This window comes from Tenebrio molitor, chromosome 5 (genome assembly GCF_963966145.1).
Source record: "Tenebrio molitor chromosome 5, icTenMoli1.1, whole genome shotgun sequence".
Lineage (NCBI taxonomy): Eukaryota > Metazoa > Arthropoda > Insecta > Coleoptera > Tenebrionidae > Tenebrio > Tenebrio molitor.
The window spans coordinates 5,670,004-5,696,863 of NC_091050.1; the positions used below are offsets into that span (position 1 = coordinate 5,670,004).

At 34.0% G+C, this 26,860-nt stretch overlaps 1 protein-coding gene across 3 annotated transcripts; it reads right to left on the bottom strand.

Annotated features, from left to right (window-relative positions):
- Positions 1-6: 6 nt before the first annotated feature.
- On the bottom strand, positions 7-24,950 carry alpha-Man-IIb (alpha-Mannosidase class II b). Of its 3 annotated transcripts, none has more exons than XM_069046459.1 (5): positions 24,767-24,950; positions 10,712-11,144; positions 4,738-4,830; positions 3,190-3,496; positions 7-3,132 (listed from the first exon to the last, which is right to left on the bottom strand). In XM_069046459.1, the coding sequence occupies exons 2-5, from the start codon at positions 11,018-11,020 to the stop codon at positions 341-343; spliced, it is 3,501 nt and encodes a 1,166-aa protein (XP_068902560.1). In that variant the 5' UTR covers positions 11,021-11,144; positions 24,767-24,950; the 3' UTR covers positions 7-340. The 3 variants fall into 3 exon arrangements, with proteins under 3 accessions (XP_068902560.1, XP_068902562.1, XP_068902561.1); XM_069046461.1 differs by lacking the exon at positions 24,767-24,950 and adding an exon at positions 17,942-17,960; XM_069046460.1 differs by lacking the exon at positions 24,767-24,950 and adding an exon at positions 17,789-17,906.
- Between the last annotated feature and the right edge of the window lie 1,910 nt (positions 24,951-26,860).

The window sequence follows — 26,860 nt, forward strand, 5'->3', positions numbered from 1 at the left end:
AACGAATTTTTAATGGAATTTTTATTTTCGGCAAATAAAGAGTCAACGTATAAAACAGTATTTTGTTTTTTTTACAACAGCAAAACTTATAAGTTATCAACACTTAAAATTTACTTAAACAATAAAATATGTATCAATCAGTCAGTGCATTCAAATACATAAAAGTCTACTTGAAACTAAACAGATAAAACCAAATTATTCTAAAGAGACGACACAAAAAAAAATGAAATGCACACATTGTCATAAGGTAATTTCTATTTACACTATCTACAAATTTTAAAAATATAAATAATATAAAGAATTCATTAAAAATCTATAAAATCACATGAATAATTCGCTACTATACAAAGGTCATGTTAAAAGTCTTTAAAGTCATGGATTCAACGTAAATATCACTCAGTTGTTGTATGTTGTCTGGCAAATTATCAATACCGGTCAATGATTTAGCTTGAATCTCTTTAACCACGACATGTTCGAACGCACTTTCAAACTTGGACAAATTACAAGTAAAATTGCTACTCACAGCACAGTCGTATCCCTGCCTGTGTAACACTAACAATGCACTAGACGAAGGAAACTGAGAGTATACCGAATCTGGTTGCGTTCGCAATGTCATCAAGTGAGTATCACACGGGAACTGCTTACTAATCAACTGCATATTCTTGTCGACGTTTTTCTGATGTTCATGGTCCAAAATGAAGATCCCCGCCGGATAATTTAATATATTTGACATCTGATTCGCGTACAGCGACGGTATCGAATAACTTTCCAGCTTGGCAGGTTCTGCAGGATCCGTCGGTACGTTAAACGATCTAATAACGTCGCCTTTTTCGAAAGTGTCGTCGGAGTTCTCGAACCGCCTGGGATGCCCCTTCTTGTCGCTTTTCAAGTGAACCACGTCCTCGATCAGGAGCCAGAATTTATTAACAGTTTTTTTGTTGTCGACGAGACCCTCGCCCATTCCTCTCGAGTCGTCGTAAAGCGTCCTTCTGTCGAGCATGACCTCGAGGAAACCCGGCTGCCAACTGGCTGCACCCTGTGCGTGATCGGTCAGCAGGCTCAGCCTGATGTTGTCGTCTTGTATGTACGCCATGGTGGTGATGGGGAAGTAATTCCCTTCGATACCGATTTTCTCCACTTTGGTGCGCTTCTGTATTTGGAAGCCGTTCTGGTCGGTGTAGAATTCGGGAGGCTCTCCGTTCTGCACGTCGGATACCACCCTCATGAACAGCTCGGTTTCGCGATTTTTCGGCGGGTTCTCGAAATCCACGGTGCTTTCTATGTAGATGCCGTCGGCTAAACTCGATTTCTCCAAGTGATAAATCGTGACGCTGTGTACCAGGAACGGTCCGTAGACGACGGTGATCTCGCTGGAGACGGACCCAGAAGTTATAATGATGCTCATTTGGTCTTTGTATTGTTGCAAAACGTCCTTTTCTATGTCCCGCTCGTTGGGATCCGGCATGAATAAATAAGCGCCGGAATGAAACTGCGCACTACGGTATGCGGCAAACTGTATTCCGCACTGCATTATTTTTGGACTGTGCTTCCTGGTGACTGTTTTCATAAACCCTGTATTCCCATTGAATAAAATTTTAAATTTGTGATTCTCTAACTGTATATCACCCGGAGGAATATTTTTGATCTTAAATTTTGATTTTAAAACTTCGCTTTGTTTCTGAATTGTACTATCGGTGTTTGTGACTACGCTGGCCTTTCTGTGACACTTGTTGCAATAAATCGTCGCCAGTTTCGACTCGCTCTCTTCCGAATAGACCAATCCGTACATTGTAATCGACAGCTCTTTCAGCTCCGCTATAAAGACCACTTCAAACTCGTCCGCGGCAATCCATAACTTCGTGTTGCCCTCCGAGGTGTCCCAAACGGGATTAACCTGAAACGCGACGTCGTTCCCTTCGCTGTCAACAATCTTAACGTTACTCGTGTTGGTCCTAACTTGAACTAATTGTTCTCGAGGCTGCGCCAGTGAATTGTACAGGACGATTTTCCGTTCTTGTTTCGTCCACACCGGAATCGGAGTCTTTCTAGGTAGCTTTTCATACGAGTCCCTTTCTAGGTCGCTCAATACGATGCTTTCGCCTGGTTTTATAGGAATCTTGGGGAACAATAAGCTCTGTAAAGAATTCTGTTGAATACTGACGGTATCGCGGATGCCTTCGAACAACTTTAGGCCGTAATCGCGCATCACGAAAGATTTGCTTGTGCCGGTGATTGCGTCGTGATGCTGAAATAGACCCAAGTTTCGCCTTGCTCGGACCAACTTCTCGAAATCTCGCTCCAAGATCTTCACGTAAGGTAGCAATTTCTTCTGTCTGGCGTTGTTTAAAGCTATCGTGTAGAGTATTTCGGCCGCTCGCAAGCTACTTTCTAATTCTCGATCTAGGATCTTCATGAAGGGTCGCGTGGTGAAATAGCCTGACCAGTATGCGGGTCTTCCCTCGGAAAATATATCCGAGTAAACGAAGAAATCGCCTTTTAGAGTCGGATATTGATCGTAACGCTTCGTAATCTCACGGAAATAATCTTTGGGAGTACCAAAAAGAACCTCAGCTTTGTAGGTGTCCTTATTAGCGTTGATATAATCGATCAGTTTGATATAGTTTGTGTATTGTTGGTCCCATTCTTCCGCCACGTTGTACCGGAAATCGTCGCCGAGAGGCATTAACACTACGTTATGTGGAAACAACGATCCGGTCCTAGCGTACTGCTCTAATAATAACTCGCTTTTCTCTTTAATATTTTTATCGGTTATGGTTTGCGCTTTTATCGAATATTCGGTGTACTCTCCTAGAACTTTCCTAAAATCGAAATTAAGGCAGATGTAGGGGTGAGGTCCGCAACTGTGTTTGATCGAGTATATGTCGAAGGGTTGATTGTGGGTTAACAGTGTGGCTGACGGCTCTGAGGGACTCCAGCTGGGCACCCATCGAAAATCCCCGTATTGTTTCAAAGCCAACCATTGCTTCCACGCGTAATGGATGCGCTGGATTACTGTACCTTTAATCCCCGAAGAGGCAAGAATGTACGGCTGGGTGCTGCCATGACCGAAGGGGTCAACCGACCAACCCGAGACAGGTTTGACACCCAAATTTGTCCACACCCACTGGTGACCTGTAAACAACCAAAATCATGTCAAGAACGTGTTTCCCGAAACTCAGGTACGAGTACCTTCTATCAGTTGGTCTACCATGGCGTAAACGTGGGCGTTGGCTTCGTCAGTCATCACCCATCCTCCCGTTGCAATTTCGAGTCTTCCCGAATGGACCAGGTTGCGAAGGGCTCGCTGTTTGCTGGGATGCGCTTCTTCCCACCAGGCGTTCAGAAACGCCACCTCCGACCATATGAAAGTGAGATTTTTGTACTGTTGCAATTTCGCCACCATGTGGTTCATTATTTGACGGGAGACGTAGTGGAAATAGTTTTCGAAGGTTTTCAGCCATCCCGGGTCGTTATGGGAATGAGGAACTATTATGACCTGGACAAAAACGAAATGGTAGGGCACAATTGTACAAAAAAAATGTGTAACCTAGATTTGTTGTAATTGAGTAACCAATGTAAAAAGCTAAAGGGAATTATTTTGTGAAAAGATTAGATGACACGTGTAACGAAACGTCAATAAACTCTAGAATCAATATTTACGTTAATTTAACTGCCCCGCACAAAGTTTGATGTTCCTTCTATATCCACAGCCATTCCAGAATCAGTCCCTCGCACGTCTTTAAAATCAAATAATCAACTGCAATCGTCAAGCTCTTAAATTAAAACTGTAGTTGTCAATTCGTCATGTTTTTAGCACAAGAAAATGCAATTTTCATTCACGATTATTTTTTTTTAAATTCACTACAACACGTCTCAGTTATTTAGTGTTCGTACATTCAAATTCAATCCTGGTGTTCTCTTTAATCTGTAGCATGCCATTTAATTTATGTCCGGAGTGTCCTACAATGAATTTATTTAATTACTGCGACGGCCAATCCAATTATCCTCTTGCTGCTTAATGTGCTTTGACAATAGCCGCAACTGTTGATCACATTTATAAACCTATGGCCAATAAATTTGTTTGTTGGAAAAATAATCCAAAACAATAGTTATTTATTTAACGAGTTCGTGTGTAAATTGGGCTTTTTTTGGTACGAGTGGGCCAGATTAAAACGCGAGTGAAATAAGTGCCAAAAAAAGTCCAATTTACACAAGAACGAGTTGACTGCAACGTTTTTTTGTTCGACGACCCCCTTAAAGGCTCCAAATCGCTTAAAATCTTTAAAATTAACTTGACGTTTCGTTTTGACAAGTTGTCAAATTTATCAAAATCCGTTCACATAGGCGAAAATTCTCAAATTCTGACAGTGTCGAACAAAAAAATTGATTACAGTTTTATAGGACCAGAATACGGAAGAGTATCAAAGTGCACTGGCAAATACCAAGTGACAAGTTAAGGTCGAAGATCTTGGTCAGTTATGATATCAACTACGTCAATTACGTCCGTTGGTGACAGGTTTCATTATTCATTATTTATAAATTCAATTGCACTTTAACAAACGCAAAAACTATGTATTATAAAACTCAAAAAGATGTTTCAGTGATTTCCTGTTCAACCGGTAGTGCAATCGCACGCAATATTGATGAGATCGGTTTTCAGCTCCGTAGTGCAGGTAGTAATCAAATCAATTTAGTACGGAATACTGCGCTCTGAAATTTTAAAATGAAAACGGGTACCTTCAAGGGGGGCCTCTCCGCGTCCATCTTTTGTCGTTCAAAACGATCTTCGAAAGATTTGTCCCAATACTCCTTGCTTTTCATCCAAGCGGGCTGAAAAAAAGACAGAAGTTTAAAATGGCTGGGTTACAGATAAATCCAGTTTTCAGCGAGTATATATTGTGTTTTCGGCTTTTATCGCGATTACTCAAGTCACACCTCCTGCCAGACAAGCTCATCAACCCCAAAATCCTATAACGCATGCAAATTCCGCCCCATCTTTACCCTTCTCTCATTCTACACGATGTTACCAACCCGACCTTCATGTAAGTTCATCCCCTTGTGACTTCTAATAAAAGTAAATTCAGCCGACGCGGCTTCTTTATGCCACCTCGTAAAGAGACGTGAAGTGAACTTAGACGAACCCATCCATTGAATCGATGATGGTAGAAAGAGAAAGATGTTAGTTTTGTTGCTGTTAAGATTTCCACGTTTTCAGGTGGAGTCTGTATCTGAAGAATTACGACCGCGTTCGTGGGAGCGATATGTGAGGCTGCAGCGACATCGACATCGACAAAAATGGTCCATTGTAGACGGTGCTGGTACAGCTGCCGGGGATGGGAAAATGCACCTGCGTTTCAAGTTCCACACAAAAGATAGTGTATCTGATTTCGCATGAAAAAACATAAGAAAGTGTACTATTTGCATACAATTTTGAGGCTACGATAAATGGTTGATGACAAGCCACACTTCTTGCGGACATTTTTCAGAAAAAAAAATTATGCGGCAACACATTACACGATGGTTCACGCGCAGCTTTTCTACTTTTGAATTAATATAAAATGTCGAGAACTAAATTGGACGTAAATCTTACTAATGCGGAAAATACAAATTTGGGAGATTTGTTTAAGTGGATCATTATCAATTCTGAAATGATATTTGCACATTTTCATTTTACGTTTTACAGAAAATAATCTAAACTGAACGCACAAAAAAATCTGATGTAACGCAAAATTAAATATGCATTTCAGAAGTCAAAAGTATATTTTGCTTTCTCTTAAAGTTTTCACGACATTTTTTTTTGTTTTATTAATTACAGAAGAAAAATATTAAACTGACATGTTCACATTTTCTACACAGAATAAGTTTTTCATATAGGGCTAATTAAATATTTACTTAATAATAATAATTTATTCATGCTAAAATTTACAAACACAATTTTATATTTATCAAAGTAAAATTATACAATTATGTATACTACATATTTCTAGTGTTGTATTCATGATCCAAAGTGTTAAATTTGCAAATATTTAAAAAAGTAGGTTGGGTATACAATACGGCAGGCAGATCATTAACGTATATTAAAAATAGTATTGGGCTCAATACCAAGCCCTGTGGAACACCCCATTAAACTGGCAAATTAGGAGAATTGCGCAGATAATAATTAACAAATTGACCTTTATCATTAAGATAAGACTTTAATAGGTTGATGCTATGAGTATTATTAGTATTAATAATATTAGGTTTTAAAACTGCAAAAAGTTTGATATTATCTCTGTGATGCACCAAGCACAAGTATTCAAGTGAAGTAAACGTAGTTTGAAAATGGTCATTTTAATAACGTTCGGGCATATGATTTAAAAACATAAATAAACGTAAACGGTTGAATAAATACAGAATAAATGAATTTATTCATGTTGTCTTAACGCTTAAAAATTCATTCCATGCACTGTGAAGCGATTAAAACATGTAGAAAATGAAAATTCATAGACAATTAAAGCAAATAATTGGAAGTGAAAGAAAAGATGACAGTCATGTAAGAGAAAAACCGATTGATTAAAAGTACAGAAATGACTAACGTATTATATTTCACACCATGTGTTCACTCCATTAACCATTGATGGCCAACGAGAAAATTTTCTTGGTAATATTTACAGAATATTTAAATATTTTCGTATTATGAATACTGCAACCAAGAACTGCCAGCTTCTCAAAGCACTAGAATGCTCCATGTTACAGAACAAGCGAAAAAAGTAATGTTTTGTTGTAAAAGTTAGTATACTTTGTTGTCTGTCGTTGTATCGTCGGGTTCACTTTGTGTTTTTGGGTCAAAAGAACACAAACTTGACCTTAACACTGAATACATCGTTAATATTCTCAGTGTGATCTTACATTATACCTGTTTCTTTTTATTAAAACAGGCAACCAACACGTTGGGCTCTGTATGGGAAATAATTATTTTATTTAAATTATTTTTTAATTGTCGTTCTTAAAATTATGAAAAGAATCAAGATTGAACGGATTTAAAAAAACGAATCGACCAAAAAAAAGTTCGTTGGCCGGAACAATAACTGTATTCTTTTACTGGCATTGACAAAATCAATAGTAAACCAACGCGACAAAATGAAATGATACAGTTAAATTCCCCGAACAATAAACAATCGTCGTTTCAATTATCACGTTAACAACGTTGTCAATTCTAAATGTATTTAGAGTTGTGGTGTATGTTTAACTCGTTAAGGACTATCCACTGAAAATCATCATTCGGAATTATAAGTAGATTTGTCGCATCATCAAAATTTTCTGCTATATTTGATGAACTGTTTTTTAAATGTGAACAATTCAGGTTTATGTACCGAATGATTCAGAATTATTTCCTTTACTTACTTTATAACAAGGTATAACCGTGGAAATAAATTTGTCTACACCTACATCATTAAGAATTTACAATTAAAACAGCTGTACTAAAGCTGCTATTCCTCCTCTTCATTGTTCCAAGTTACAGCAAAAATATACCGTCCGGTATTAACATAATAACGAATCTCCTACATTTTAGGTGTAAAAAAAATTAAATAGTCCATTAAAAAAAAAAATATTTTGATGAACCTAAATAAATTGGAATATGTATACTCGTAGTGTAATTTGATTTATTGCATTTTACATTAGATAATAATTATTTTACTTAAAACACTACCTTTAGTACAGACAACAATGTTTTTGTGAATTGTATTCGTAACTAAATGGTAATAAATAATAATTGTTTAACATACATTTGCCAAAAATGTCTGCTGTCGGTTAAACATATTATGTAAATTTAACATACTAACAAAAGTGGGAAATAAATAATATATGCAGCTCGGACTACAATAAAGAATACAGTTTATTATTAATGTGTGACTATATTTATTTGAAATTTATTTAATGCTTCACTATATTTTACAGCAACTTACTTCCAAAATACAAAACAAAATATTTTACTTATATAAAAAAAAGTTTTTCGTTTAGGTTTTGAAGTCATTGGTTACTTGCAATTATACGACTATTTGGTCAATTGCAGAATCTGTATTCTGCCACGAAACTTTGTGTTCTACTTGTTTATTGACGCTTGCTGATGAGATTGCAACTTTCAGTCAATATACTCCAATATTTATAACTGTAGATATGTCACAAAAAGATCTCCGGAATTGAATGAATATTTAAAAAATTTTAAACATCATTTTCGACATTGATCTTTCAAACGAACTAGAATTAAACCTACCTGTATATTTACGTCTATCCCACGGGAATGTTGTTTTTAAGCACAAAGTCACGAGAATAAGGGTTGGATATGTTTTACATTTTTTATCTTCATGCTTTGGGAAAACAAGAACGCGAACCTCCAATTAAATTATAATTTATTTCGTTAGTTCATCTTTATTGAAGCAAATGCGGTTGCTAATTACATACCTTGAGAACTGAGAAAAATAAAAATTGCATTCCAAGCTTCAGCATCGAAGTACGTAGAAAGTAACGGAGAAGCAACGCTTGGAATGAATAACAAAAGTGACAATGGATAAATAAAAGATACAGAACGATATAAAATAGATGCTAAACCAGTGAGAGATTCATGGTTTTAAAGGGAAATTCAGGGGAGAAAATTTCAACACGTTTGTTGACGTAGCATCTTCTTTTTGGTTAAAAATTCGTTACTTCGATTAAGACATTACAACACACAATAATTCATTTCCGAATCATTTGATCAAAACCGCATAAATCATGTATGTAACAGATTACTTTGTTTTTAGTCAAAACATGTAAGTCAGGTTATAATAAATTAAGCACACAAAGACAACAAAAGTTGGTATGAGTAATAACAAAAAACAAGTGAACGCGAAGTAACATTCTCTACAACAATTATTATTTTATTTACATAATTTGTGCTGCTGGTAAACTAAGCTTACCTTACGTGGTGTATGTATGATCTAAGTATTTTGTTAAAATTTATTTAGTGTATATTTTATATTATTTATTGTTGTATATTATCATAATATAAAAAAAAACTAGCCACATGCAATACAAAAAAAAAAGTAACAAATTTGAAATATAATAAATGACAGTGAGATTTATTCGTAGACGTTCAAAAAGCATGAATTTATGTGTTCTATCATTTATATAAAATGACGTTGGACAGATATATTTTATATTATGGCAAGCGTAAAAACGTGTTTTGACTATTTTATTAAGTCCAAAAAATGTAGAAAACACTTATTTATAAAATTAAATTGACTAAATCAACCATGAAATTGTCAAACTAATGCCACAAAAGTTTTACCATGAACTGCACAAAATTTCCAATTTTGTAAATATGTATGTGTGTAAATCTGCTCGATAGATTTTTTGTGGAGAAATAATAATGTATAAAAATATAAACAATTTGCAACTGTTTCAAAGGTGTGGTCAGAATGGTTTGCAGCTCTTTATCTCAAGATAACGATTCCAAACTGGATTTATTATTTTAATGGTTGATTACGATTGTCGAAGCACACGGAAGCGGCACTGTGTATAATGCTGTAATTACGAACTATTTTCCTACAGGTACCGCAGATACGATGAATAATAACATTGTTTATTATTCTGGCGAAGTTGTTTATTATTAATTACAATTGTAACAACTGTTTGCACATTATTCAAAATTAACCTAACAACAACTTTGTATGATGTTAAATTCCGAGGTGTACGAATAATGTAACTGGTGCAATAACAACAAAGCACAGATATTTTCTATTTAATAGGCAACAACTTTCCAGTTTGCCATATTTTTTAGTTTTGCCGACGTAACACGCCGTAAATTGATAGCAATTAAAAAAGTAAAATTTAGGTTAAATAGCCTCACGGCGAGAAAGTAGATTATGAATTTTTTACAAAAAAACTCGTTTCAGATCGAATAAACCCAACTGAAAATCAAAACTCGTTACGTAATGAGTTACAGTCGATTCAAGATGAAGTGCGTCACTCAAGACTTCATAACTGACGGTGATCGAGTGTCAGATTGTTATTTTGTGCTTTGCAAATCGCATTTCAACTTCCACGGAAATGTTAATCATGTCTCACGTGCATATTTTGTAAACAAAATTGTTGTTATTTTTCACTGTTGTTATTGCCGCTAAAAGGTAGTAATACAGTCCTTTGTTGTTGACGTTGTTCTGATTAAATCGGATAGTTCCAGTATAGTGTAAATTCAAAATTTTCAACGCTGGAAAACCATTGGTTTCGCATCATTTTACATAAAAGAAATCTATTTCGATACAGACAGCAAATTGGACAACATTTTATTCCAAATCATTTGCGTCGACAGACTGCTTAAAATAAAACAAAAATGATATGAAAATCGATCGTGAACAAATGTAATTAAAAATTCAACAACAATTTCTAATTACATAATAACTTTTGCTGTACAGTTAAATGTATGTTTTGGGTGGAAATCACACAAAAAGAAAAGTGAGAACAGTTCTACTATTTTCTCAAAACTAGGTTAAAACGTTAACAATAGCCGTCACCTCTCTTTATTCTTGTTGTTTCCGTGTTTTGTGAACTCAAACAAAGTATTTCTCAGCTCGGCACAAGACAAACACACGTGTGAATGAGAAATTTCCACAATGAACTCAAAGAAAAACAAAGCGTTTCTGACAAACACAAATGTAAAAGAAAGAAGAAACTTTCATCCCTTTTTACTCACCTGAAATTCGAAATCTTTGAAAACATCCAGCGTGTTCACGTCTGCTTCGGCCGGATACAACTTCGGACACATCTGGAATTCCTTGTGGGTGGAGATTTTTGATCTTTGCAGTAATTCAAATATCCTTTGGGGCTGAGGTAGTTCACCGCTGTCTTCGTTTCCTTTTGCATTATCTTGTGTCTGATTTGTTCTTATGTCAGTAGTGTAGTTGGCATAATAGACGCAAAGAATTATTGTTAAACCTATGGCTGTGAGTGCGAAAGTTTTTGGTGACATTCGCCGACATATTTTGGCCGCTACCGACATCATAGCGGAGCGATTTCTGCGTTTTGCATGAAACTAATTAATTAACCCTGGAATTATCGACGGATTGAAGAGGTGTGTATGAGTAAATTAAATCTTCGGCGATGACGTTGCCAAGCCCAGATCATATCTGCAACAAGAAAGCGAATCAAACATCAACGCAGTTAATTCGTCAAACTATTATTTTTGCAAAAGTCGTTCCTTTTTTCTTCATTTTTACATATTTAGGTCTTAAGAATATTATTTATTAATCAAAAACTCTACATTTCATGTATATACTCGTATGTCCAAAACATTAAAACACAAACATAATATCTTCTTCATCATATTTTGTAAATGCTTTATTTATTTTACATTGTCCAGATAAAACGAAACATAACTTGTACACTTTTATATACAGTCGATTGCAAAAAAATCGAGTACATCACAAAAATTAAGAGCACTAATTTTCTTATTTTTAACATATGTAAATCAATTGTTTCTGACTTTTAATGTACTCGATTTTTTTTGCAATAGACTGTACTTCCGCTCGAAATACAGCGTTGTAATTCGTGATTATAAAATTTTAATTGAATGTTACAAAGACCTTTAAGATATTTTGCAAATATTTGAATAAACATTTGTAGAAAAATAAGTTAACTACATATTAAAACATTTTGATCAAGTTCGGTTACTAGGGCCATCTCCACGGATATTAGATATTGATTTCTGTTCTGAATTTAGAAATCAAGTTCGGCATAATGCAATATCGAGTGACAAAAACTGAGAAAATAAAGCCAGTTTCGTGTTCTGCTCCAGTCAGCTTGCACCATTCGGACTGTGGTTTTAACAAGCAGTTTCCGTTGAATGAATTGTTTAGACTTTATTTAGTCCAGTGCAGCGGTCATTACTTTTTTTAATTCGATTTTATATACAGGTCTATTTAACCACGTTGACATTGAGAGACTGTTGAACTGGAGATTAAATAAAATCAAGCGCTAACATCACAACCTTCGTCAAAACAATCTGAATACATTTTTTCGGTCAGAGGATTTTACACAATACAGATTACAGATAAAAATGGATTACTGAATCCTGATTAACAAGATATCCGTTAATGTACAAATAACATCTGTCTGAAAACTAATCAAGCAGTTTTACGCATTTTGCTGAATAAGAATAATTCGGGTTCGTTTTCAGATCAATGAACAAAGATTCCAGATGGTTTCTTACAACATTTTAAATCGTTAATACAAGATAAATTTTCTTGATTTGTAAAAAATAAATATGCAATATGCAAGTCAAGAAAAACTTAAATGTGTTTCCCCGTACATACTGCACAGTAAATAACTAATTTATATGAATGTAAATAACCTTTCCATTACGTGAAAATTGCCCCTTCGTCATTATTCTGCGTACGTATATTTAAATAATTTGGCTGTCTAAAAAAACTGACCTTCCACAGTTTGTATTGTTGTTTCTTTACAGCTGAGTAATATAATTAATTCGTCTAGGACTAGGAATGGAGAATGACTCATTAATAACAACAATCGACTCTCCTGAACAATTACTATACTCACTACAGCATCGGACAAAATTTCATTTGAAGAAAAATGTATATACAATATTTTTAATATTAAAAGAAAATTGTAGAAATCCGTGTTAATGTTGTACATTATAATATAATAATAATTGATTTCCAAAACGTACGTAATGTGGTATGAACACACTCCGACATGGATGTCGTGCAAAAAGTGGGCGTAATGCAAAAAAATATATGAATAGTGCTTTCAAAGAACTTATGAGTACTTGATAGAAATATCCATAATACTAAAATAAAATCCGGCGTCGATGCCGTGTTCTCTTTATAATAAATAATAAGCAGATACTTTATTAACGGAAAATGAAACACCTTCATTTAAAAATGACTGCATGTGTGATAGCGACCTAGGTACAACCTTAAAATAGTTAAAACTCACCCTTACAAAACAACGATATTGTTTCTTTACACTAATTTGAAAATTCTTGCGATAGGAGAATTGCAGCTATTCGTATAAAAATGAACAATTCAACAGAGATACAAGAAAATGATATTACTTAAGGCTCTACACTCTAGAGCTAATTTGCGATATTTAATGCACTGAATTGCAATAAAAACCTTGAAACAGTAAATGAAAAAAAAAAACATTAAAAACAGTAGATACAATAGAAAGATAAACTAACTTTTCCTTTTTTGTCACGTCGGTGGAATCCGAAATAGAAATACAAGAAGAATGAATAACATTACACAATAAACATCAATCTACTTGGAAGAAAAATCTATCGAAGAGTCACTGTGTACAGTTCTCGGTATAATTACGAGTTTATAGTGGCTAATTGGTTACCTGGAATTAGTTTAATTGCGGAATTCACCGACATCAAAATGACCGACAAGCTTTTTGCAAAAAGCAAACATGTAAATTGTTCTGGTACTGAAATAGTTTACTCAAAAGAAGTTTAGTCAAAATTTTGATTAAAATAATTTTGTAGCCAAGACCATAAAATATATACATAATAAGTTCATTAAAGATTGTGTTTTAATAAGTCATAACATAATAGTTTACGACATAATAATGTGTGCGATTTTATGATGATCATGAAGACGGTCCTTAACTGATATAAACTATGATTCATTGTAGTCGAGTGTGTGGAGGATCCGAGGTTCTTTCAAACCCCAACAAATTGGTCGTTTCCCGATTGTTGCGATTTAAATAACGATGTGGACATTTCTTAAAATGCTAGACATCTTTTTACCCTCATCGTTTATTATAATGTATCTGCACAAAAATGTTGAGTGGAAAATTAATGTCTTATCGTCTTGGAATAAGCGATAACTCAGAGGTCAACCACGGTTAATGTCAGGAGCCATGCAATTTACTCCAAAGATTTCCACCCCCCCTTGTCTGAGCGGAAAACAGTTCATTTTATGGAACGACAGATCCTCGTGAAAACCCTTCCCTTTCAAGTTACCACCAATAATTATCAATCATTTTTATATCACATTGCTTTAAATTACGACACAGCGAAGAGATGATTTTTCGCTTTTATGTAGCGACCATTTTCAGTGCTGTCTACACCTTTCTCTTCTTTTAGAGGCCAGTATTTCGCAGTAGTAATTACGTTACATCCCCTGTCTCACATCATTGTGTCCTTTATACACATCCCACCTTGGCCTCGTGTTCATCACCCTTTCTCTGTCTTCGCAACCAAGTTAACTGGATAAAACCGGGCGAACGTTATGGCCGGCAAAGGATTGGAGTACATCCTTTCCACGCAGTTTTGATCGTTTTCAATTAAGAGAAGACACGACTGACGCTTGAAAAAATTTCAAACGTCGAGAAACGATGTCGAAACTTGTGAAAGGTTCCTACGGATGAACGGAAGTTAACGCGATTTTTATGCTTGTTTGAGACACGTTGGTTTATTTTTAAATGCGCTATGTTGAGAAAAAACATATTTTTCAGTTTCGTAAATATCCAACGAAATCAATACACTTCATTTCCTGAAAATGACTAGCGCAGCATCCTACTGCTAAAAATTTTTCATCGAGAAATTAGTTTTTCAAAAATAATATTCTACGATTCAAGAGTGATTTCAATGGCTTTTAGTAAATATTTTGGATGCAGACAGAAAACCGAATTCAGGAGCAGGACTTTTTAAAAGCTCTGTTGGCTCGAAGAAGCATCCTGAAAGTTTCATATTGTTCCGTGCCGTGGAAATCCAAATTTAGTTTATTTTATCTTAACGACCAACAAAGTGGTAGATAAATTTTTATTTGAAGTAGGTACATAATTAAAAGAGGAAATTATTAAAACATTTAAAACATGTTTATCTTAAATTACGGCATCAGATAATAAAACATAGATACATATTAGAATTCTTTTACAAAAAAAATCATACAAATTACGTAACCTGATACTAACGTTGCAGAAAAACAGCTATAAAATTTATCTTTAAAGCACTGATAGTGTTGTCGGTTCTTAGCAATGACCTGTATTGAATTTTTAATTCATTATTTTTTTGAATTATCTAGCTACTTATTTTTAGACAGAAGTTCTTATACATTTAAAATTATTTTTTCTAATTGTATATTGTTATACGAGTTGCACAAGACAGTCATTGTCGCACGAGAGGGTTTGGGGTACGACGAGCGCAGCGAGGAGTGCTCTAAACTAAAGGAACGAGTTCAACAAAATGTCTTGTGAAACGAGTGTAACATGCTATTTTTTCTATTTCGGCTTCATTAATTTATGTAATTTTAAAAAATATCATATTTTCATCTTTAAAAATCGGTGTCTCAGGAACCATCAGTCCAAAGGTTGCTACATGGGTATAATTAAAAATTTCAGAATAAAAACAAAAAAATATTCCACGCCATCCGCGTGGAAATGATAAGGGGTGGAAAAATTAAAATTATGGGAAAAAGTTTCTTTAAAAAAATAAAATCGATATGTCCGAATTCTTGTCGAAAAGTCAAAAGTCAAAAGAAAAGAAAGAACATCTTTACATTACTGCAAACTGTTGGGGCACCGTATAAGGAATGATCAGGTCAACAATGACTGGAGGAAAAATAACAGTAATGTGCTCTAGGTACATGATTTCAGTCTTTTACATTTTTGGTGGTACCCAGTCAATTTGTCGGTTTTTCCTGGGCAGAAGAGCCACGCTTTGGCCATGTCATTACCAACTAATGTTTCTCTCTGTGTATCTTCGCCGCCGCCGTGTTTCTTGCAATTCTTCGGCATTGTAGAGCGGGTTTTGATCGTGCGTTACTGACCGGCCCTCGTGTCTCATATTGCTGTAGCTCGCAGATTGCTCGCATTCTCCAGACTTGCTGGCGGTCCCACAGGCTAAATAACTTCAATATGAGAGCGCCTGTATGATGTATGTCTTGCATTTTTTATTTAATGCGATACACCAACAAATGGCAGCTAAAATGCGACCTACCTCCCTGGATACCTGTCATCGGACAGAACTGGCTTCTTAAAGCGATCCGCTGAAGACAGCTCGGCTTCTTCCCAAAGATTCTGGGAATTGTTGCCCTTAATCTAATTGTGATACCCACGACTCCAGATCACGTACCGACGTATTGATGCAAAATTCTTACAAATGGGCGAGATGCAATCAGACGAGCGTGACTACAGGACAAATTTAAAAAACGTACAGGCACCGTTAGATGATATGAATTTAAAACGTATTTACGTTATTTTCAACGAGTACGTAATTACCGCAATTACACGCTACAAAACCAGGGCAATGGGACAACCAACTGAATAAAGTCAAAATAAAGTTAGGATGATTTTGTGTTTACGCAACGTTGCCTAAACGACGTGTTATTTTTAAATCCGTGTACGTTTTAAATTAAATTCAAAGTTATAAAAGAAAAAACACGTTGTGTGAGATATACATATATTGAAACTACATCTCGAAAACATAAAAGCAATTCACGATCGGTTTGTCAAAGAAAATTTTTACCTGCGCCACTTTCAAGTCTGCAAAAAAATAACACCTAACATACTTTCTCGTTACGAAAACGAGACGAATTTATTACGGAAGAACGGTATCAAGACTACGAAATTTCACACCCAGACAAATCGTATTTAACATTGTCGGGATATTTAGCGGGTGCTTAACAAGCAAGTGTTAAGTGTTCGTACCAATATTTTATAAACAGAACGGCATTTTTCTTGAACGGCCGAGATCAACGATAAAGCGTCCGGTAGATCAAAGAACATTTCGATACACATTATACCGCAAAGAAAAATGTTAAACATTTTCTTCGGTGAACTGTGATTGCTGTTCGTTCGTTTACAAGAGGTGTTAATTTTTTGCAGGAAACATTGTGCAGTTGTTGACTTGTAACAATAAAATTATATCTGCTACATTTGAAATGGACATTGGATGATTGTTTAGCAGTCACTGACCATTGCTGTATTGTCGAGACAGTTATTCAATGAAGTGATTACGTTGCAGCAACATGATGAGCGCATAAAGGTTGACATTTCGTGTTAGTACCTGTAGATTATATTCTCTTGGTTAATTACTTGAAAAATTACGATGCCAAGCGTGGAATACTTGTTATAAAACTGATTATCAGTTTCCTTGACCCTCACAACAGATTGTTAGTTTATTAATTAATCGAAAAATCAAGGAAGTAACGAAAACTCTGTTTTTCCATTAAAATCACTTCTCATTTCTTATTTTCACTATTACTGATATTGTTTCTAAAATAGCACTCGGTAATCCACTTTCTTGTGTCGTATTTGATGACTACTAATTTGTTTAATTCGCCGAATGAAAAAAGAACGTGTAGGACACAATATGTAAGTAACTACAATTTGTTCCACTATAAAAGAGTAGTCAAAGTTTGGCACTACAAATGTTTACTTGTTAAGTCGATCCACTTGACGAATTTATTTTGTAAGTACTAAGTAGACGTTTCAACTACATAATATGTATATTATCCCTTTTTAAACAGGTTTCAGTTAAACATGCCCTATTTCAAATCGTAAATACATACTACCAATAGAAATAAACAAGAATTTGCGAAAAACATAAACAATGTCACTTTTGACAGTGAGCTTGAATTATGTAGCCCCATCCATTTTGTAAAAACTCACAGGATCTCAACGTTTATGTCTCAACTTAAACGTCATATCAAATACAAAAGGAACTGACAACACTACAAAGCGTTTTACTTCGGTTTTCAACAATATAATTATTTTCAAGAGATATAATAAAATAAAAAATACTTACCTGACGCTCTTCTCCGTGTTTGAAGAACTGACGCTTATGTTTCCTAAATGACGTCGTAAAGTAGGTGGTCCTTACTAATTTTTAAATGTTTAATTTTAGAAGAACTGACACCATTTAAATCATTTTTAGTTTTTAGTTATTTCTCAATTTTACCTATAATGTCTGCCAGTTGTATTTCGGGTCTACATGTGGTATCTAGCGATCTGGAAGATTAATAAACTAAACTTGTACAAACAGCGGTGCACCATCATCATAAACTGGAAATATTTATTTTGCATCAATATATTACGATAAAACTCAATAATTGTAGGAGTATTAAAGTAATAAAAACGATAACAATCTAATAGTTGTCGTAATCAGTAATCAAACAAATATTATTTTATAAGCGTGGATACTGTTATAATAATCTAATAATACAGACCAGATACTTTTCTTATTATTTAGTTTTACACAAATATTCAAGTGATTACTGTAGAGATACTTCAGTCAATTGAAACGCAAACGCTTTTCAATTGAGTTTAGAATGCGAAGAAGACAAAGTTGATGTCAATAAAAAATATTATATCATAAAAAAATAATCTTTTTACTTAATCAGAGAAGTTAAAAACTGATTCTTCACCATACTTACAAGAGAATATGTACACAAAAAATCAGCAGACAACATTGAAAAATAACTGAAGTAAATTACATTTTCTAAACGGTTCAGTAATTTCAAAAAGAAAGAAAGTAACACCATAAAACTATACTTTCCATTCAATAAAAAAATCAAGACGGCACATTTAATTACTTATTGAACTCCTAGAAACTTCGGAAGGCCGGAATTTCCTTATTGTTAATTAAATATCTCTTAATTACACGAAGAAATATTATTATTTTTTATGTTAATATAATGTCAGTAACAAAGTGCTGATAACTATTGGTACTTTCCTCTAGTAATAACCATGTTATTTACAAAATACGTCGGAGAATAGTTGCATCTTTATGTTATTTGTTAGTCAGCAGATTAAATGTTTATCAAGGCAGTCCGGTAGGTCTTGCGGAATCGCATTTGTGTATGTATGGTATTAGATTTTTATTGTCACAGATTTAGAGTTATTTCAGTATTTTAAGAGAGCATTGTTTGCGTCGTGTAGGTAAGTCTTTACAGGTTTAAAGTAATAAAAAAAATATTTGGAGACTGCAATCAATTAAAGCGAGGTTGTGGAAATAACGTAATATGTAATTGAAAATGGCAATTAGAATTATACAGTCAAAAAAGACAATAACCGACACCTAACTGATTAATTAAAGTCGTTGCTATCGCCAGTAGTATTTATGACCAAAGAGGCCATAAATGAATGCAGCAGGTCTTTGGTAAACACGTTATTGAAAAACAAAGTATTTTTGGTACATAAAAACTGTTTTGTACCCACTCATGTTTACAGAAGATGCAATTTTCATTTTTATTCAATTATCAAATATTCTTGATAACTGATAATTTCAATTATACGTGTGTTCTAGGTCGAGGTCATGACCACATTGGGAAATGACCATTTTGCAACAATCAGCTGGTATTTTAGGTGTGATAATTTTGAGGAAATCCGGAATAATTTGAGTCGTGAATATAATTTAAATAAAAATTGCATGCCCGAGCGTGAACCGGGAATAAATCCAATTAGAAAGGCCCGTAAGAATTTTTAATGGTCCAATAAAATTCAAGCAGCATGTGTACCAGTATTAAAATTAACATTAATAAAAAAACTAGACTTTCATTGCTCTCGGAGTGCGGTAAAAGAAATTTAGTGTGTGTTAATCGAAGGAAATTACCGCAGGGAGCACGGTTCTAGTTTGAAGTTTTTGAAATTTTATTAGGGTGGACCCGCATTTCCATAGTTTTATGGAAAAATCTAAATGTACAATAAGGGGTGATAAACATTTCAGAACAACACATCAGGTTGTAAGTACAAATGGTGCTTTCATGTTTTGCACAACCAAAGATATGCAAATGAACTGCGAGCCCCAGTTATGAGGATGGAATAGACAATTGCACATCGCAATACGAATTTGTGCTGGTTTACAGCAGCAAAATCCGTTTTGCATATTACACAGGTGCTCGATACGATCATCTGTCATAGTCATGCATAGTTAAGAATTCCTGGAGCGTTATCTTTTAAATCGTGGAGGGACGTTGAATGATCGATCTTGATGAAAATGCACTGTTTGAGGCTTTTTATTAATAAAGCGTCGACAAGAAAACTCACCGCGACTGTCCATCACACTTACTCGGAGAAATTGGTATCTGTCAAACGACTCTAAATAAAAACAATAAAATGAATTCCACTTTAGTCTCAGAATTTACTAAACTTGATTATAGTCGTTCTTGTAAAGCAGGTTTATTGCAGGAAAATTTCATTACACCAGGAGAGTACGATGCAGTTATGCAATGTGGAAATTGGAAATTATCCCATTTCAGTTCGTGCAAATTTAATTTCCAATTACCCCCTCATTAAGAATCGTCCTTGAGAGGTTGTAATTTGGGCTCGATAGCTGTTATTTTCCGCTTGGACAATTTTACCTTATCATTACGCAACGGTATTGGATTTTTAATATTATCAATTCAAATAAAGCAAGAATTAAAACGACAAAACTCTAAAAACAATTTGCCCGTGTTGACTTTGTCTCTGGAAAAGTAATAATTGTCAGCTCATCTGAATTCCGTATTACGAAGATGGATCGATGAAACTTCTCCGACAAAGTGTCTTTTGTGTAAAATCTAAGTTTCAGATCACTTTTTAACAATGTGTGGCCAAGGTTTAATAATAATCGTACCGGTTCATTTGTGCAATAAAATAAAATAGACTTCTCCAAACATATCGGACTGGAATGTTACGTAAAATATTAGCAAAACCACAATACTGTGACGGTGTTGTCGAATTAAAAGAACCATTTCTTACTCGAATGCAGATTAGAATTGAATAGACAGCACCTCTCGGTTATGCAGCCAAGAAATTCCAGTTTTAATTTCAAATAAAATTGCGCTCCAGTACATTACATTTTTAATGATTTTCTTAGTAACATGAAAGAGAATTTCTTGTAAAAAGGTAATACTAATAACATAAGCGTAACGTGATAATGACTTGGTTCAAATTACGGAATATGTTCAGCTAATGCAGTCTCTTAAGATATTATGTATTGTTGTTTTACATATACAAACGATATATAAAAAAAAGGATATTGTTGTGATTAACAAATTGGTATCAAGGTTGTTTGAGACATTCTTTCATTAAAAAATGTGATATATTTTTATTAGAACATGAAGTCAGTAGAAAAAAACAATGGAGGACTTCATATCTTGTAGCAGCATTGATACTGGATGTATGTGTGTACAGAGGTTATAAAAACATTCTCATCAAAGAACATCCAAACAGAAAAAATAGTAGATAATAAAAGTCCTTCAAGGACAATACGCTTTATATGAAAATTTTCGAATAATTACAATATTTTCTTTTGTACTGAACTTTTCGAAAATAACTCGGACTTGGCCAATTTTTTTTTTTTTTAAGAAATGTTCTTAGCAAGTATATAATGAACATTTTGAAGATTGCATTCTGCATAGACACTTCGCATAAGTTTGCGAAAGTCAGGTGCTAACATAATGTCTAAACAATGAACAGTCGTAATAAAATATTTGGAAAAAAGATTGTAATTGGAATCAAAACCGATATGAATTCCATATTGAGTGATTCTGCTCCTTCATATACCATGACCAAAATCGGTCAGTTTTTTAAAATATGGTTACGAGGGCATTGAAGCTTATCGTCACAGTAGCCAACTGTCATTGCCATCTCGAACTCCAGGCCTTAAGCCAGACAGCGTGTGACGTCACGAGGAAGGCCAAACGTCAAAAGTTGACATTTGTTTGCATTTTCAGAAAGTATCAAATACGGTGTTTTAATCATTCTTATGGAAAATTGTGAGATAAGCAAAAGCTTGGTGGCAAGTGTATATAATAGTTTCAGTTGATAGCAGGGTATTTACTGTTCATCGAACGTCGCAAGAGACGTTGAAACCTGGGAAGTATTTTTATACCCTATCAACATTTTCGTGATTACAAGTCGCTGTAAGGGCAATTTAAGTGAAACTATATTTGCTACACATATAATTAAGACGTAAGAAGCATTTGTTGTGATTTGGTGTTATTTAAATGATTCACAAAGTAAAAATTAGGCAAAAACAATAAATACACAAACTTAACCTCACTTGTAAATGACAATTTTCGCGTTATTAATGGCATTTTACTCTACAAGGCAGTAATTGTAAAGCCTAAACACCTCGTTCTACTAAAAAAAAGAGTGCTAACCAAAAATTTTACTGTTTTTATTAAATTCTGGAGGTTTAATGCGTTTTTCGATGAAGCCTTTACTGTGACGTCACGATCAAAAACAATTGCTGCCTTAAGGCTTTGTGTTCTAGATGGCAATGCAACTGTCAACTGCTAGAAGTGAGAAAACCATCACTGAAGTCCATTATGTGGTATTGTAAGACAAAAGATTTAAGTTTTTGAGGTATGTACCTGAGAGCGTTAACCGGGTTTGGTGACTGTGGAAGAAAAACACGTTCGATCCCAAAATATACAATTTTTAGCGATTCACAAAATATTTCATCGGCTTAAGACGATTTGTAACCACTAATGAAACATGGTTCCAAGACTGCATTCCCGACCGAAAACAAGAATGAGAACAATGAAAACATGTCAATTCTCCTCTTTTACACAAGGCCAAGACACTTTCATCTGCCATAAATGTTATGGCGTCACTTTTCTGAAACGCATCAGCTCATGATCCAGTGAATCAGCATTATTATTTTTGATTCGAAAATTTCTTCTTTAATAGAAAGTTTAGAAGAGATATTCACTTTTAAAATATGTATTTAAATTATTGGGACTTTTATTGAACTTGTTCCGGAATGTCGGAACCCAAAATTTAACAATAAAAAGACTTGGTAATAAAAAGACACCGATCAGTAAAATCAAGGAATCATTGTTCATAATTATACCAACCGTAAAAGGTTCAAAATTTGTGATTACTCATGTGGTTTGAAATTAATAGATACGGAAAAGATACAATTATCTCACGTTTAATAAAAACAGTAGAGAATAATAAAAAAAAAATTAAATTTAGAAAATTGAGCCAACGTATGTATATGGAAATTCCACGAGCGATCTACGAAGGTGAAGGTATGACATTCAACGTGAATGACTTATGATGTAACATAATTATGGGTCTTTAATGCACGAGCTTTACATAAACTTCATTAAAAGTTAACACGCAGACTGCAGTTATTTTATATCTGGGTTTCTTCTAAATGTCACAGATATGGTTCTTGTCACATTAACAAGGTACAGCTATGCTATGAGGTTTTGTTAAATATGTATAAACATCAAACGATTACTAAACTAAAATATTAAATAATCATTATTAATCATAACATTAAGATACAATGTCTGAAGTCATTCCTCCACGTAGGCGGGTTGTTATACTCGTAGGTAGAGCCGTATTTAATAAGTCCCTAAATACAAGATACAGGGTGATTTTTAAAATTTCCAAAACGCTGTAGCACCTTTATTTATTGTCCAATATACAGGGTGTATCTGAAATAAGTGTGTTAATTTTAACAGTGAAAGAACTCGCCAATTTATGAAACTTTTCACTATATATAACATTTTGTAAAATTCGCAAAAGTATTTCAAGATTTTTTGTCCCTCAATTTTTATCAAACAAGTCGGTCTGTGTGATTAACTAGTCTCTATTTTTTGTAACCATGAATATTTTAATTATTTAATTTTTTCTATAACAATGTAACTTTTTCACAAGGCTCCGTTTCTATCACAACAGAACATTTTTGCCCTTACCCATAGGCGGGTATACACTTTGATAAAAACCTATCTACAACTCTAGTTTAAATACAATTTTTTAGAAAAGAACAGAAAATAAAAAGAACTCCATTTTCGTTAACATTGTTTTGAATATATGTACATAATTTAATATTGTATTAAATTGGATAATAGAAAATGTAACAATATTTACTGTTATTTCCATCTTTAGTAATATGTAGTTAAAATGTTGTACCTTACATTTAAAGCCCAGAAACAATAATCTTCACATATTTCTGTATTGTTTACATATTTGTAGACATTCAGGTCACTTCTACGAGTAAAATTTTTCTACATAATTATTGCAACACGCAACCGTTAATCGATGTTCAATTATCGCCCAACTGCGAATTGATTTTTGTTTTTGTTTCGAATAAATCTGTTGACAGCTGGTCCCAATAATATACATAATTATTAATTAGCGACTAAAAATTCACCGTTGTTTCATTTGAATCTTACACTTACCAATTTATTAAATAATTTGCATTGTGACAAATTACGACTGCTGATCATAATTCTAAAAATGAATGACAATTTGGTCGGATGCAGAAATAAAATTACATCTACCTTTCTCGAAATGGCACATCGAAATGGGCAATCGGAAGGATATTAATACGCTTTTTGTTTTCTTAATCAAGAATGTATAAAAAGCATTTGACGTCAATTTCAGTGAGCATTCTATTTTGGTGTTTTAGGGTTTTGGCACAATTAACATTTATTAATTATGTTCATACCACCTCCAGCAGCTATAAGATCGAAAATAATCCTAGGAGTTTTTATAGACAATATTTAATGAATTAATAATTTTCTACAAAAATAGCTACATTGATTCACAAAAGCGAGTAACGAAATGTTGATTAAACAAATTTGTTTAGTTTAAACAAAATTTTCTTGTATTATCTCTATATACAACTTTTTTATCCTAAAATTTCACACACACGTGTTAATAAAAGAATCTGCAGACGCACTGCCTGATTTTTAATATTGTTATTGTTTGGAAAGTCGAGATCCAGACAGTGGTCAAGATGGGTTTTGGAAACTTTTATTTTTCAATCGTAAAAACTTACCTTTCCTTGAAGTTCAATAATTTAGGCACGTTTACTGATAGAATTTATCAGTTACATAAAATGTTTTCGATTTAAACTAAGACCCGCGATTATTTAAAATTATAATAATCTATGTTTATGTTGGAATTTCAAAACACATGCACTCCCACAGCCATCTCGATAACAACTGTTTTGTTTAGCGGTAGCGGTACTAGCGCACAAGCTGTGGCGATGATGGAGTGAAACGAAGAGATGTTTTCCTTCAATCAATATGTAAAGGCGGTAAATTTAAAAAATATGTTCAACAAACTATGATTCTGTGGTTTTATAGTTGTGTAGTACGTTGTAATCTCATTTAAATATCAGTTAATTTGATACATACTTTATTTACAATACAGGGTGTTATGGAAATCCAAGTAATAAATTTAACCACCAATTTGGGCTCGCTAAAATAAACATTTTTTTTATTTATAATTTTTTCCGCAATTTATTCAGAACAGAGTTAAAATTAAATATCGAGCGATCAAATTAATTAGTAATCGAGTATTCCATGGATTGAATCCGTATGTCTTTTGCGATTGATATGTCGAAATCTAACCTGTGTTTGTTAAAAAGCGTCGAGTTACTCGAGTTCAAGTAACGACATACGATTTCGGATTCATGGATAACTCGATTAATGTGTTTACACATCCATTGATAATGAAGCAAGAAAAAATTGCTCGATTAAAATACTCGAATGAAAAACAGAAAAAACTTTTAGCAATAGAACAGCGGTCATTCTTTCTTCAAAAACACTGTAAAGTTTTTATCGCACAAAGACAATTTCACTCACTCTTTCGTTTCAATTGATGATTATATCCCATGAGATTGATGATTATATCCCACGAGCAAAGTGTCAAATTAAGGGTTAGAAAAATGTAAACAAAATATTCGATTAAACAAAGACCAATATGTAAAAAATGTTTATTTGAAAGAGTTCTATTGGTGATTAAATTTATTACGTGGACTTCCATAACATCCGGTGTAGGTACTCTACTTTACATTGCAGTAAAATTAGAATTCCTCTTGTAATTATGAAACTTTTGCTAATAGTAGTTTCTATCAGTGTAGCTTTCAATAATTACTTATTCTTTACAATACAATATTTTTTATGTCGACCTATATGTATGATAACATTGATAAGTATGTATTAACAGAAATACATGATATGATTGATATGTATTAACAGAAATGTACCTACTATCTACAGTATTTATTACCACGCAAGAAATTTGACACTGACACTGAATTGTCTCGGAAAAACGTACGAGTACAAAGCACTTATACTTTTAGCGTACCTTATTCACAAGTAAATGCTGAAAATGTTGTTCTTGATGCGTGATACACGCCTGTGCCCTCCGCGCCATTGATCCACAGACTTTTGAAAAAATTTCACGATCTTCCCGAATTTGGGCACTACTGCCATGGCTCGTCCAGTCAGTTCATCTACCGAATTTATTGGCTGGATATAGATCAGCTGTTTTAAATGCCCCCATAAAAAATCACAAGAATTTAAATCCAGAGATCTTGGTGATACTTTAGGAACCACCCGCTGGGAACGATCTGTGCCACGATCTTCCCCGTTTTTGGATGGAACTTTCCTGTATCTCTCAATCGTTGCACCGTGGAAGTAAACGTTTTTGAATTAGATACAACCCTGTCTGTCCGGTATTACAGTATTTGGGCTAGGACCGCGTTGCCACCCGTATCATATCCGTTAATTCCACGTTTCTAAAATTTGGCATTTTAAACGATTCAATAACAAATATACGATTATAAATCTGGGACAACTGTTGTAACGTATTTTTCAATTTCACTTGTTCATATAAATCTGGAACAACTTTTTTTTTTGGTTTTAAATGTGACTTCAAGCGGTTAATTCATTAACACTTTATTAAAAAAATATGTTGGCTAAAATTAATATGTAATTCAATGATTGATATTTTATTATCATTAGGGATCTTGGAGTAAAATAGCTTTGAAAAGAAATAAAATCTGCTATTTGTTCTGGCAGCAAAAAATCCATGGAAATATTGTTCAATGTTCAGCCCACATTACCGCATTACCCTCGAAAAA